Genomic DNA, 14,552 nt, shown 5'->3' on the forward strand with positions numbered 1-14,552 from the left:
ATGTTTACTATACCTATATGCTTTTTGTGTATAAACGAGTGTTTTTTCTATGTATTTAAACAGCTCTGTAGTGCACTGGATGATAATAAACATTTCATTGAGATTCTGAAAGTTGGTCTTTCATTAAGACAGACTGAGTATTGAGCATGTATTTAAAATATGCAGACATTTTAAAATATGCTTTATTAATCAACTGATGATTGGAGACTTATAGAAATGTATTTCCAGAGGATAGTTGCATCTATAATGGGTGTTTGTTGATTTCTATTACCATCTTTAATATTTAGGCAGGTTGGGAAAATTATTTTTTTTATTTATAAAGTATATATATTTTTTGTCTATAAAGTGTGTAGGACACTGACAGTTAGTGAGACTAGTTTCTTGAATTTCAAGATAGGTGTTTGTATTTAGAAAGCTTGTTCAGGTGTATCAATATAGCCGTAGGCATTAGGTGAGAGTGAGTGACAACAGAAGCCAGGAGCGGAGTTTCTCAGCCATTCATTCAAACATGCCTCATTACCTTTTCACTTTCATTCTTCCAAGCAATATGAAAATCATTTTTGTGCTCTTCAGGTCATGGAGTAGTTCTTATGGTAAACATTATATTGTAATGATGGAATCTTTTTACCCACATTATTATTTGATATATACAATATATATATATACTCATTCTATCATTCCCATTGTATAGGCATTTCTGTGAAATATAAACCAGAAATACTGCAATTGCTTTATGCAATGCTCATATTTTTTTAAATACAGGCACTGGAATCATTACCAAAGTTAATGAACAGGAACCCAAACACTGTTAAGAGAATGCCATCAGTTTATTTCTCTTTTCAACAACCACATGCTACAAATAACTGTTTGCACAATTTACATGAACCAGAATACAATAAAGATGTACAAATATAAATAGATAACCTATATACAAGCGTTAATCTCCAGGAGAGAGTTACATTTGAGATGTACCGAGATTTCAAAGTGCTGTTAGTGGAGTATCAACACGAACCAGTTTGTGTGATCCAATGTCATTTCACTGTCAATTTCAGTGGAAATCATTGATTCAGATATGGAAAAGACCTCAAATGTTTTAAACACTTGGTTTACCATAACAAAGGCATTGTGACTTACAATCAAGACCATACATTAAAATAGTAAACATTGACAAATAGCCATTTACAGAAGTTTAATGGAAATCACTATATTTTAAAATAAGTTTTGATGAAAATATCTGCACATGGTTTACAAATCAGAAACCTGTCAGCACTTTGTGGCATATGAATATCAGCTGTCTCAGTCTGTTGTTCTGTTTTATATGATCTTGCAGGTGTGCTCTCGGTTATTAGACTCAAGGCATTCACTGGCCTAAGGCATTGGGGTGGTTCACTTCCAGTTGATGAATAGCAGGGCTCATGAAATGTTTGGTATGTGCTTCGCTGGCAGGACTATACTTCACCTCTTTTGAGATGACTGTGGCACATCCAAGCGGTAGAAATGACAAAAGAACCAGCTACAATGGTCCTTCTCTCCCCCTTGCTCACTGTGTGAGTGATACAACAACATGACAGAACTGGAGCACCTCGTTCATAATCATCACCACATTGCAAGTATGCTCTAGTTCAGTCACTCTCAGTGTAGACGGGGTCCCTCTCTCTCTCTCTCTCTCTCTTTGTTCACATTTTGATTTTAGCATAGAGCTGGTCAATCTGCTGTCTGAAGTGGTTTCTCAGCTCGGTTCTCTTTGCTTTCAGTGTTGGTGTGAGAAGTCCATTCTGAACAGAGAACATTTCCATGTGCAGGGCAATGTCCCTCACCTACACACATACACACAAAGAGATTAGATAAAAGAATATACAATCATTTTTAGTATGCTAATAATATATAACAGCTTAAATATTATAAGTATAATAATAGAATATTGTTCTAAAATCATTTTAATATTTATTAATTAATTTTTTATAATATAACAATAATTATAGCAATTTTATTAATTATTTGTAATAATAATAATAATTTTAAAATACCATTATACTATTTAATAGTATTAACAAACTTTATTACATTATTCTAAACTAGTGTTGACCTGATTTCATTTTATTGTCCAACAGAGAGATAATGTATAATTAAAATGATGTAAATCTCTGTTGGGCAATAAAACTGAGTTAATATAGAAATTGGGTCAGCAGTAAAAACATTATATTATGCTAAACTAATGTTATTAATTAAATATTATTGTCATTATATTGTAAGCAACAAAATGATATTGTTTACATTATAATTATTATTTTAAAAGGTTATTGGACAAATCAACCATATTTAGAAAAAATTGAAATATCATGAACATTCTTAGTGTTATTTATGAGTTAATGGACCCTGTTTTAAAAAGACCCTTGCTAGTACTTCTGTATTTTGACATGTGGATCAGTATTCACAACCAATCAAACAGTATAACAAGAAACTAACAGATACATTTTGTAAAACATTTTGTGGGATGTGAAGGTTTGTGATTTGTGCTAGAGTTGTCAAGAAGTAAAAGAGTTGGTTTTGTATATTAAACCTGTTCAAAGGACTTCAGTCCAGCTTCTTTCCCTAGCCGAATGATATCTTCCAGGATGGCATTTTTCAGTTCCTGGTTAAAACAATATCAGAAGTCAGGGATGGTACAAGTCCTCATATTTCAACAAATTAAAAATGTAAACATTGTCATCAAATGTGAATCCAAAGCCTCCAAATCCGAAGTGTTGTACCTTGCTTTTGCACATTTCAGTATAGGAGCCCTCAATGCCTCTTTTCTTTGCCCATCCAGGCAGAAAATCTGGATCAGGAACCAAAATGCCCACTAAACAAGCCTACAAAGAGACAGGACGGGTTTACTCCACTGATCTATAATAGCACATACCCACACATATTAAAGCACATCCACACTCTGTTTCACTGCTATGTGGAAGTCACAGTCATTCAGTCCCGTCTCTCACCTGCAGACTGTCTCCATGTACAAAGACCTGAGCCACAGGGTCACTGTGGATGTAGATGTTCTCAATCTTCTCTGGAGCGATGTATTCACCCTGGGCCAGCTTAAAGATGTGTTTCTTCCTGTCTATAATCTTCAGAGTCCCATTCTAAAACAATAAATACTCAACTTCACTAACTAATTAAAAGAAGGGGGAAGGGTTCTGTTCTCTTAAAACGCAAGAATTCGTTTGAAAATATTTTCAAAATGTGCAACATTTTGGAAAGACTGTGCAAAAGTTAAATGCTTCACTTATCTACCGTTGTATTAACAGGAGCTGGTGAAGTTTCAAGTAAGAGTTTCAGTGGACTCACAAGCATTAATATGTAAATTTTTCAAAAAATTCTAAAACAAATTGTCTTGGACATTATTTTTTTAGAATGCATGGTGAGCATAAGAGACAAGACATTTACTCATAAGTTAAGGCCCTTTCACACAAAGAATGATAACCATAAAGATAACTATTACAATAACTATATTAGCGTGTGTTTATGCTGCAGTTATTTTGTCTGCTAATACAAATGCTTGAGTGCTTTAAAGTCCGGAGGATTCTATTTGGCTGTTATTGTTCTTTGTTTGTTTTTTTCCCATCGGCTGAAAAATCCTTCTGAAAATCATTTCAATGATATTGTTCATCTGTGTCATTATTGTTATACCTGTGATATGGACTTCAAATATTTTTTTCTTCTCAATATTGCTGTTTTTACTGCATTTTTGTCCAACATATACAGCTTAGGTGAGCATAAGAGACTTTTCAAAAGAAAATTGTAAAGGGTGAAATGAATACTTAATATTGTTAGTGAGTCAGTAACTGGGTTGATGTCAGTTCATTTTAAAATTAATCTGATTCACTGAATCAAGTAGAAGATTTACAGAAATAAGGACACTGATTACATTAGTGCTGAACTGGGAGACTAAAAAAAGTTACAAATGAGAGTAAATAAGGAGCAGAAGTGCTAAGAGAAGATGTGAAATTTACCGGAAGCCATTTGCCGACATCTCCAGTGTGCAGCCAGCTGTCTTTATCTATGGCTTCTGAGGTTCGCTCTGGGTCCTTCAGGTAACCTTGAAACACATTTGGTCCTTTCACACACACCTGTGGAAAACACACACACACACACACACACCAGTCAATTGAGAGGTACACCATTAGCATTATTCTACAAATGTTGTCAATAGAGCTTAACTTATATTGAACCCAGAACATTCCTTTAAAATTCAATATTTTAACTGTTGACAAACCTCTCCCTCTCCATTTGCTGCAAAATAATTCATCTCAGCCACATCCACAAGCTTAACAAAGTTACAGGGCAGTGGTGCTCCCACATGACCTGAGAGCAGAGACCAGGAGAGTTTGTGTTACTGCACAGGCTGTTTATACTGTACATAATCCAAGGTGTGTCTGTTTGTTTTTATGTGTTAATACGTGTAGAGTACATTGACATTGTTTTACCTGCTGTCCAATCTCCAGGAAGTGACATAGTGCAGCCTGCGGTACACTCTGTCTGCCCATAACCCTCATAAAACTAAACAATAATAATCAAAAAGACAAAAAAACAGTAACCTTAAAACCAGTTGTGGGAATACTGATTAGCAGGAGAACAGAGGTGTGTGTGTGTGTGTGTGTGTGTACCTGGCAGCCCAGCGCTGCTCGCAGGAAGGTGAGGACGGTAGGAGAGACCGGAGCGGCTCCTGTTATCATAAGCCTCACACATCCACCCAGACTGGCCTGTAGGGTCACAGGAGTCAGATTTATGTAGACATAGTAGCAGAAAATAGTTGTCACAGTTCAGTTTGGAGTGTTATGTTAATGCACAGTTTAGTTACAAAAAGGTTATAGAGTTAAATTAATTAACATTCGCAATTTATATCTGGGTGAGAGTTCTGAGCAAGCTATTGTAGATTCGACATAAGCAGAAAAACTCTGTAAGCTTCTTATATTTTTTAATCTATTTATAGCATGGCTCAATATTGTGGTATTGTGGTGAAAAAAAAAAAAACTTCAAATAAATGCTGTTCTTTTGAACTTTCTATAAATCAAAGAATCCTGAAGAACAATGTATCACTTTCCACAAAAATAATACACAATAGTACAATGGTTTTCATGAGAAAAATGTTTCTTGAGCAGCAAATCAGCATGTTAGAATGATTTCTGAAGGATCGTGTGATACTGAAGAATTCAGCTCTGCCACCACAGGAATAAATGACATATTCAAATAGAAAACAGTTATTTTCAGTTGTAATAATATTTCATAATATACCTTTATTTTTGATTAAATAAATGCAGACTTGGTGAGCATGGGCAGGGCCGGATTTACGCATAGGCATTCTAGGCACGTGCCTATGCTTGCTCATCCAGGGGGGTCCAAACACAATAAAGATATAGATATATATATATATATATATATATATATATATTTGTTATACTATGGGATATCTACAATAATAAAAGCACCAAAATCCCAGAAGACATTGAGCAAATAAATATAACAAATAATAGGGTAAAAATGACCAACTATTTCCATGTCTTCCACCTTTTTTATGTACAGAAAAACGCTTTCCTTCTCCCGTTCTCTCCCACAGACGCACACACAGTACAGACACGCACTCGCGCACACAGACGCAGACAGAAACTTTTTGGCAGCGCTGCCCCGCAAATTTATCAATAAAATAGTTTCGCAGCTGAAAAGCTACATGACATTTCTCAGAGCTTACTGTGATAGAAAACACTGTAACGGTTTCACTGATTAAGAAATAATTTTTTTTTGCTTGGGTGGTGGTAATATTAGGCCTATTATATTAATAGGGAAGGGGGGCCCAAAAATTTGTTTTGCCTATGTCACGAAAAGAGGTAAATCCGGTCCTGAGCATGGGAAACTTTTTCAAAAACTTGACAAAACACCAAGAATTCTAACCGATAACTATAAATGTAACTATAAACAATATAATTTCCATTCACACCAACAGACAACATTCTGTTTAGTATAAGCAAACTCTGCAGCTATGTCATCTGCCACTTTAAATGCTTGGGTGAATTCTGATTGGCTATCAATGTTTTTTTTTATCATTCATCAGCTAAAAAACTTATTTTGAAAATGATTCCAACAATATTGTTCCTTCGTATTGTTATAGTTGTGGTGTAGACTTCCATGTTCTCATAGAATTAGAATGATCTTTAAACTTTACATTCATAGTTATCGTCCTTGGTGTGAACGAGCCCTTAGATGAGACATGATTTCTCTTGAAGGTTTTTTTTTTTTCTCTATAAATGTCAGACAGTTGGATGCTGAGTATTTTGTAATTTGTGTGTTGCTAGGCAACAGAGTCTTTATAGGTGCTCATCTGATTGTTCTGTCCTTGGGCTCTACACACTCTTTCTCCATTTCATCTGGTTACCTGCACTTTGCTGAAGATCAGTTTATCCCACATGCTATCCTTCCTGACAACTCCACTTTTAAGCTCCGCCTCTTTCCTGCTGGAGGCAAAATCCAGAAGCCATCTTTTGAGAGGAGTGTTTGCCTGTCCGAAGATCTTAATGCAAACACACGAATGTATAATGAGCACCGAGTGTATTTAAGTACAGACGTCAATGCAAACAGTTCATGTGTGTATAACTTAACAGAAGTACCTTATCAAACATGCGGTTGAGTAGTCTGGGCACTACAGGGAATATAGTGGGCTTAAGAGTCTTCAAATCATCCATCAACAGACGGATATCACCCTGAAAATATCCAATCCTGGCCCCGTGGACCAGAAGCACACCCTACATACACAAAAATCAATTATGCAACAAGAATATAATGCCAGTTCATTTCTATATAGGCACAAATACAGTCAAGAAATTGTAATATCATATATTTAAAGTAATAGTTCACCCAAAAATGAACGTTTGCTGAAAATGTACTCATCCTCCGACCATCCAAGATGTAGATGAGTTCTTTCTTCATTGGAACAGATTTAGAATATCTTGCTCACCCATGGATCCTCTGGGTGCCATCAGAATGAGAGTTCAAACAGCTGATGAAAAGTGTAGCCCATCAATTAACATGTTATGAAGTGAAAAGCTGTCTGTTTGTAAGAAACAAATCCATCATTTAGGCATTTTAACTTTAGCCAAAACACCAGTACATAATGCATAATAACACATCCAACAGTGAAAAAGTTCATACTCTGTTGTCTTCTCACAACAAAATCAAATTCAACAAGCATATTTGTTTAGAACTATTTTGGACAGTTTTTTACTGTAAATGCTGCTTGATCTGCGCATTTTCTCCCCTGATTTAGAGGAGTTGACTTTTTCACTGGAGGAAGCATTACAGATTGAGGACTCTACCGGAAGCGATTAAAATGTCTTACTGATGGATTTGTTTCTTACAAACACACCACTTTTCACTTTACAGGACATTAATTAATGGATTGGAGTCATGTGGATTACTTTTGGATTGTTATGATGTTTTTATCAGCTGTTTGGACTCCCATTCTGACGGCACCCATTTACTGCAGAGGATCCACTTGTGAGTAAGTGACGCAATGCTAAATTTCTCCAAATCTGTTCTAACGAAGAAACAAATTCATCTACATCTCAGATGGCCTAAGAGTGAGTACATTTTCAGGAAATTTAAATTTTTGGGTGAACTGTACCTTTAACCAAAACATCCCTCAAAAATGAAATATTAAAGTATATAATAGTTCATAGTTGAAATAGTTCACCCAAAAAATTATAATTCTGTCATTGTTTACTCACCCCCATGTCGTTCCAAACTTGTATGAATTTCTTTCTTATGCCGAGCAGAAAATTTTGAAGACTGTGGGTAACCAGTCGACAGTAGCAATTGACTTCCATAGTATTTTTTTTCCCCATACTATGGAAGTCAATGGCTACCATCAACAGTTCGGTTCAAAATATTCCTTTTTGTGTACAGCAGAAGAAATAAACTTTTGGAAAGACATGAGGGTGAGTAAATGAAAATTGTGTCATTACATTTACATTTACATTTAGTCATTTAGCAGACGCTTTTATCCAATGACAACTCCACTTTTAAGCTCCGCCTCTTTCCTGCTGGAGGCAAAATCCAGAAGCCATCTTTTGAGAGGAGTGTTTGCCTGTCCGAAGATCTTAATGCAAACACACGAATGTATAATGAGCACCGAGTGTATTTAAGTACAGACGTCAATGCAAACAGTTCATGTGTGTATAACTTAACAGAAGTACCTTATCAAACATGCGGTTGAGTAGTCTGGGCACTACAGGGAATATAGTGGCAAGGTTTGTTTTTTAATTATATAATAAATAAAAATAAAACAGATAGAATAGAAAAAGAATAGAGAAAGCTAGTGTTAGAGGCCTTTTTTGCTTTTGTTAATTGTATAATAAATAAAAAGAAAACAAATAGATAGAACACAAAAAAAAAAATTATTTTAAGAAAACAAGCAGTAAATGAATAGAGTGCAAGTCTAAAAGGGACAAGTTTTTTTTGTTAGAGTTAGAGGGTCAAATACAGATGGAAGAGATGTGTTTTTAGCCGATTCTTGAAGATGGCTAAGGACACGCTCGGATTGAGTTGGGCAGGTCATTCCACCAGGAGGGAACATTTAATTTAAAAGTCCGTGAAAGTGATTCTGTGCCTCTTTGGAATGGCACAATAAAGCGACGTTCACTTGCAGAACGCAAGCTTCTAGAGGGCACATAAGCCTAAGACATAAGTCATTAATTACTCACCCTCATGTTGTTCCAAACCCGTAAGACCTTCGTTCATCTTCGGAGTAATTAACGACAGAATTTTAATTTTTAGGTGAACTATCCCTTTAAGTTCACCGCAAACTAAGTTTGTTACAAACTGTATAGAAAATATATTAAACAACTGTTTAATAAAGGTGTGCATGCATAATACATACCGCGACCACTCTCTCAAACATGTGTGCTAGTGGTAGGTAAGAAATGTGAATGTCTGTCTGGTTGAGCATGCAGTGAACCTGTAAAACACACACACATTCACACACACACACACATACACACACACATGTGCAGTGTGTAATACAGCGTACCTCTACTACTCTTTCAAACATATGTGCTAGCGGTAAGAAGGAGATGAGAACATCTTGAGGACTAGGTTTCAGCAACCCCTAATCACACACATATACACATAAACATATACAAACACATCAACACAGGACAGGAAACAGATAATTAAATGAGGAAATGAGGCACAAGAAGAGGTGAACATAACAGAAAGACAGAACTTGATTTGAAGAAAACATTTACTAACATGTATTAACTGACAAACAAAATGAAGGAAAGATGCTCCTAAAAACTTCACAGATATGATCTGTCATTTAAATCACACTGGTTGTCATTTTTGCTCGTTTTCCAAGAAATACTTCACTACAATTTAGTTTTTACATTTATAGCACATGCTTTAAAACAGTTTTGACTTACCTCTGTAACTTTAATGAAAGCAGAACAATTGGAAACAACGTTTCCATGTGTGATCATTGCTCCCTTTGGACTTCCTGTTGGAAAAAAAAAACAGATTCATTTTATTTTCTGAGTTGGAGCACTAAAAATGCCAAAATATGACAGGATATGATGAGGCAACATCTGAAAGAGACATGAAATATGTGTTCTATGTGTATTGTTTGTAAAAAAAAAAAAAAAAAAAAAAGGAAAGAAATTGGACAGACAAAATTAACATTTACATTGTAAATTGTAATTACAAACCAGTAGAATTTTCTTCTTTTCCTGTGAATTTCTGAATAATTTCTTAGTTTTTCTTTTTAAATGAATGAAAATGAATTAGGACTAGGGTTGTCAAACTCCAAAATGACTACAAAAAAAAAACATCATAAATGTATCATAACAATTGTTCTGTATGACTCAGGTGCTATAAGTCTTCTAAAGCCTTCTAAAGGAATAGTCATAATTCACTGAAAATCTTGAAATTCACTCTAGTTCTCCTTGGCACATTCAGTTGATCCAGTTCATAAAACCAGTCTGAATGATTTGCTCATGAATCAAACTGATCCGTTTCTCAAGTACAAATCAAATACTCAATACTTACAGTATTTTAGCCACATTTGCATATATTTTGTTCTCTTTCATTAAAAAGAATAAGAATGGATTAAAGTGTTAACTACAAAATAATTATGTCTATTTAATCACAATTAAATAGCTAAATACATATATAAACACTTTTACCTGTAGTTCCACTTGTGAAGCAAATCAGTGCCAGGTCCTCTGGTTTAGGTGGCTGGAAATAAAATCAAAACTAAGATTCATTAAATTACCATGAAGCAAAAAAACAACAACAATAATAAAGCAATCAAATAATCTATTCACTATTCACATATAAAGTTACAAGTCTGTAAACCAATACAGCGCTCAGTTTTACTCACAATGGGTGTCTTGTAGTTAGCTTTGCCAATAGCCTGCCAAAAGGAAGACTTCATTTAGTGAAGCACAAATACAAGATTAATGGGATCACTGCTTACCAAGGGTGTGTGTGTGTGTGTGTGTGTGTGCATGTGTGTGTGTGTGTGTGTGTGTGTGTGTGTACCTACTTAACCATATTTTGGGGACAAATTTGTACCCAAAAGTGAGCTAAACCTGACAAAATCTCCAAAAACCTCCCTTTGGGGACGTCCTCATTTGTAAAACTGGTATAACAATAAAGTAAACAAAGTTTTTTAAAATTGTAAAAATGCAGAAAGTTTCCCGTAAGGGGTAGGTTTAGGTGTAGGGTTGGTGTAGGGCAATAGAAAATATAAGGGAAATAGAAAACTATTGCACAGAATTGGGAAAAAATGCTGTGTGCTTGCTCACCTTTGTCAATGATATAGCTGATGGCCTCTGTTCCAAGTGTATCATACAGTGGCACTGCCACCAGTGAATATGTGTAACATGCCAGCTCTGAAATCGTCCACTGCAGAAATGTGCACAAAACTCAGTCAGTTGTGGAATGTACATACTTGGTTATCTTATATAGAATTAATATAAAATAAACAAAACAGAATTACAAAGTGTTGCCACACCTGCTGTATAATAAGCAAAGCAATCAATGTAGCAATCAAGCCTGTCCATCAATGTGTAATCAAAGTAATTACATGATATTTTGATCATCAAAACCAGCTTCAGATATCTGTGTCTGTGTGCATGTGATTACCTCTGGCCTGTTCTGTGCAAAGATGCCAATGTATTTGTCTCCTGTTTGACTGTGACCTCTGTGGAGTAATGCTGAACCTGCAAACTCTGCCCTGTCTGCTACCTACACACATGAACAGCATACGAAAATAAATAACTTACTCAAATGCACAGCTATATCTGATAAAATACAAATGAGACAGGGTTCAATAAACATACAGAGAAAAAAGGCTAAACTAGTTGTGGAATAAGGTTTCAAATCAATTTTGCTCTATAGAAATCTTACCTCTTTATATGAAAGCCATTTATATGGCTTGCCCGGTTGACGTGATCCCAAACAAGGACCATTATCTATAAAAAATAAAACACAAAAATGTAAAGATATCACACATGATGACAAAACTTTAAAATAACAAGGGCTTCTTTTTTGGGTGAACTACTGGTGATTTTATCTCAACGACTTGAGGCAAACAGCTATTTGACTTACTTGACACTCGTAGTCCTCGTAAGAAAAACTCATACATTGTCTGAGCATCTTTGTAGTAGTATGTCATGTATGTGTCACTGTCCTGTAGAATAGACCGACGAGCATATCCACTACCCTGAAAAACAAAAACAAAAATCTATGGTATTATGTACCAAACAATCAAATAATAACTCTGGGCAAAACCACCCCTGCTCGCTTCACACCAGATAGCTAATCTGGAAAAGCATGAACAGAAACAGTGCTGCAAACAGTGAATCGTCCCAGTGGTTTTAAAATGTACATTAGAAATCGTATAACGCCATAATGCCAATAAAATTTGAGGACCAGAACTAAACATTAATATCATTTATGCATAAACAATGCTTACAGCAGCATTAGGTTTAAATTTTGATAAAAATATAAAAAAGACTAGGCCATTAACAGCAGAGGGAAGGAAGACTTCATGCTAAAGGAATTTACAGATGGTCGCTGCACAGTGGATCTGACTGGCTTTAAAGCTGCTGCCAACATGCTTCAGGCTGTTACCATAGCAAACATACAAGAAATGGTGAGAGTACACAAACTCTTTCAGGCAAAGACAGAGACAGAGATCAAGGACATGCATCTACAATTATACTTGTCTGGGTGAAAGAAGCTGTAATTATTTGTATCCAAATCAAAGTTACAGTCTGTGCACTTGTGTACATACCCTTGGTATACACACAAAACTGCTATACACATAAAAAAGCGTGTGATGACAGAACAAGACATAGAGGAATGTGATGAAAAGACCACTCTAAAAATAAGTGTTTTCAACACACAAACACTACAAAAAAGTTTTTGGCAAGTTAGTTTTTATGTTTTTTAAAGGAGTCTCTTATGCTCACCAAGTCTGCATTTATTTGATGAAAATACAGTAAAAACTGTAATGTTGTGAAATATTATTATAATTTTTTTTTTTCTTCCTGTGGCTCAAATAGTAGAGCATGGCGCTAGCAATGCCAGGGTCATGGGTTCCATTCCCAGAGAAAACAAGAACTGATAAAATGCAAACTATACCTTAAATGCAGTGTCGCTTTGGATAAAAGTGTCTGCCAAAGGCATAAATGTAAATGTATTTTTATATATTTCAGTCAACAGTGTGACATGATCCTTCAGAAATCATTCTAATCATCATCAGTATTAAAAGTGTTTAAAATAGTTGTGCTGCTTAATGTTTTGTGGAAACCATTAAAACGTTATTTAATTTTTTTCTGATTATTTATTTAGTTATTTATTTTGGATTCTTTGATTTTGAAAGAAAGCTCAAAAGAACAGCATTTACAGAAACTTTTTTTTACCATAAATGTGTCCTTGCTGAATAAAAGTATTATTTTCTAATGATAGTGTATACACTTTTTTAAGCTTTTCTTTTACTGGCAGGAAGTGGATGTAGTCATTAAAAAAAACCTTGCTATGTGTACTGTGCAAGACTAACTGAGATTTGTCTGATTGTTTCTATTGTTCTCATCATTTGTAAGTCGTTTTGGATAAAGGCGTCTGCTAAATGATTAAATGTAAATATAAATTATAAAAAACACAAAATGCACTGTCCCAAGAAACAGCAAATGTTTTCTGCACTAAGACCTGATTGCATGTATGTCTGAGGAAACAGATGGGTAACTCAGGAAAGAGTTCATAGATTCATACAAAAAGACAGTTTTGTGACATACAGCTGGTAACCTTTTCACATGCTGGGGTAAACCCAGAGGAAGCCACAGTCTGCACTGCTGAACTGCTTCCTACAGGAAGTTTGAAAATTATCACTGTGGCATCAGATGACTTCACCCTTTCACCTCTAAAATGCATTCGAAGGTCTTTGACTGAAACATGTTTAATAAATTTGAATGTGTTTAACAAAGTTTTGCCAGCTATGATGGTGTACACGACTTCTTATGACCTTGGTGGATTTGCAAGCCATGGCTGCTAAGCAACTGTTGGAAACGTACTCGGTTACTAACGTAACCTCGGTTCCCTGAGATACGGGAAGACGCATATGGGAAAAAGCCTTTTTTCTCCTGAACTGAAGCCTTTTTTCATTCACGCAGTGAAACTGCACGACCATTGGTTCGTGCAGTGTATTAAAAAACGAACCAATGGCTAGGCAGCGGAGCTGCACAAGCCTATGGCGACAAAAAGAAACGTTTTGCAGGTAACTCTGACATGGCTTGTTTTGGGGTAAAAGTTAAGGTTGTCTTTACATACACAATTTATGTTAACCTGACGTCTTTAACTGGTTAATAGTGCCCTAAAGAACTAGTCACGCTTTCGAGTACTGCGTCTTGCTAGACGCATATGGGGAAAAGCCTTTTTTCTCCTGAACTGAAGCCTTTTTTCATTCACGCAGTGAAACTGCACGGCCATTGGTTCGTGCAGTGTATTAAAAAACAAACCAATGGCTAGGCAGCGGAGCTGCATGAGTCTATGGCGACGAAGACCGCCAAGCCCGCCAAAGCCCGCCAGAATGGATGGGGCATCTGGCTATATAAGCGGGTGTTCGCCACAGGATTCTCAGGTTACTTCGACTGAAGTAACGACTGAGTCGTGCAGCTACATAGCACGGCTAGCATCGCAGTACTCATTCCCGTATCTCAGGGAACCGAGGTTACGTTAGTAACCGAGTACGTTCCCTTTCTATACTACACTCGTACTGCTTCTTGCTAGACGCATAGGGAACACAGTACAATCACGCCATGCTAATGTAGTGGAACGACTAAAAGTATCAAACTTCCATAAGCAACCAATGCCCATAGAGAAGTTAACAAGAACCCAAGGCTAAGACGGACTGAGCTTCCTGAGGTCACACCCGGCCTGGTTAATCGTTCCAGAGTACTCCTGTAACTTCGACACCCAGGGGTCGAGAGCTAACAGGTGAACTAATGCCAGAGAGCTTGAGC

At 36.0% G+C, this 14,552-nt stretch overlaps 1 protein-coding gene across 1 annotated transcript in view; it reads right to left on the reverse strand.

The window, feature by feature from the left end:
* Positions 1-808: 808 nt before the first annotated feature.
* LOC107754166 (long-chain-fatty-acid--CoA ligase 1-like) overlaps positions 809-14,552 on the reverse strand; it is a 26,278-nt gene continuing 12,534 nt past the window's right edge. The window contains exons 3-20 of the mRNA XM_016570530.1: positions 11,638-11,752; positions 11,437-11,501; positions 11,173-11,274; positions 10,825-10,932; positions 10,406-10,453; positions 10,209-10,260; positions 9,450-9,523; positions 9,059-9,136; positions 6,642-6,776; positions 6,410-6,544; positions 4,647-4,742; positions 4,467-4,539; positions 4,256-4,344; positions 3,993-4,109; positions 2,979-3,122; positions 2,751-2,852; positions 2,561-2,632; positions 809-1,817 (exon numbers count right to left, since the gene is read on the reverse strand). Of these exons, the coding sequence (XP_016426016.1) occupies positions 1,677-1,817; positions 2,561-2,632; positions 2,751-2,852; positions 2,979-3,122; positions 3,993-4,109; positions 4,256-4,344; positions 4,467-4,539; positions 4,647-4,742; positions 6,410-6,544; positions 6,642-6,776; positions 9,059-9,136; positions 9,450-9,523; positions 10,209-10,260; positions 10,406-10,453; positions 10,825-10,932; positions 11,173-11,274; positions 11,437-11,501; positions 11,638-11,752 (1,746 nt within the window). The 3' untranslated portion in view covers positions 809-1,676. The remainder of the gene's footprint in view (positions 1,818-2,560; positions 2,633-2,750; positions 2,853-2,978; positions 3,123-3,992; positions 4,110-4,255; positions 4,345-4,466; positions 4,540-4,646; positions 4,743-6,409; positions 6,545-6,641; positions 6,777-9,058; positions 9,137-9,449; positions 9,524-10,208; positions 10,261-10,405; positions 10,454-10,824; positions 10,933-11,172; positions 11,275-11,436; positions 11,502-11,637; positions 11,753-14,552) is intronic.

The sequence above is a fragment of the Sinocyclocheilus rhinocerous genome, unplaced genomic scaffold (assembly GCF_001515625.1).
Source record: "Sinocyclocheilus rhinocerous isolate Xijiao unplaced genomic scaffold, SAMN03320098_v1.1 scaffold681, whole genome shotgun sequence".
Lineage (NCBI taxonomy): Eukaryota > Metazoa > Chordata > Actinopteri > Cypriniformes > Cyprinidae > Sinocyclocheilus > Sinocyclocheilus rhinocerous.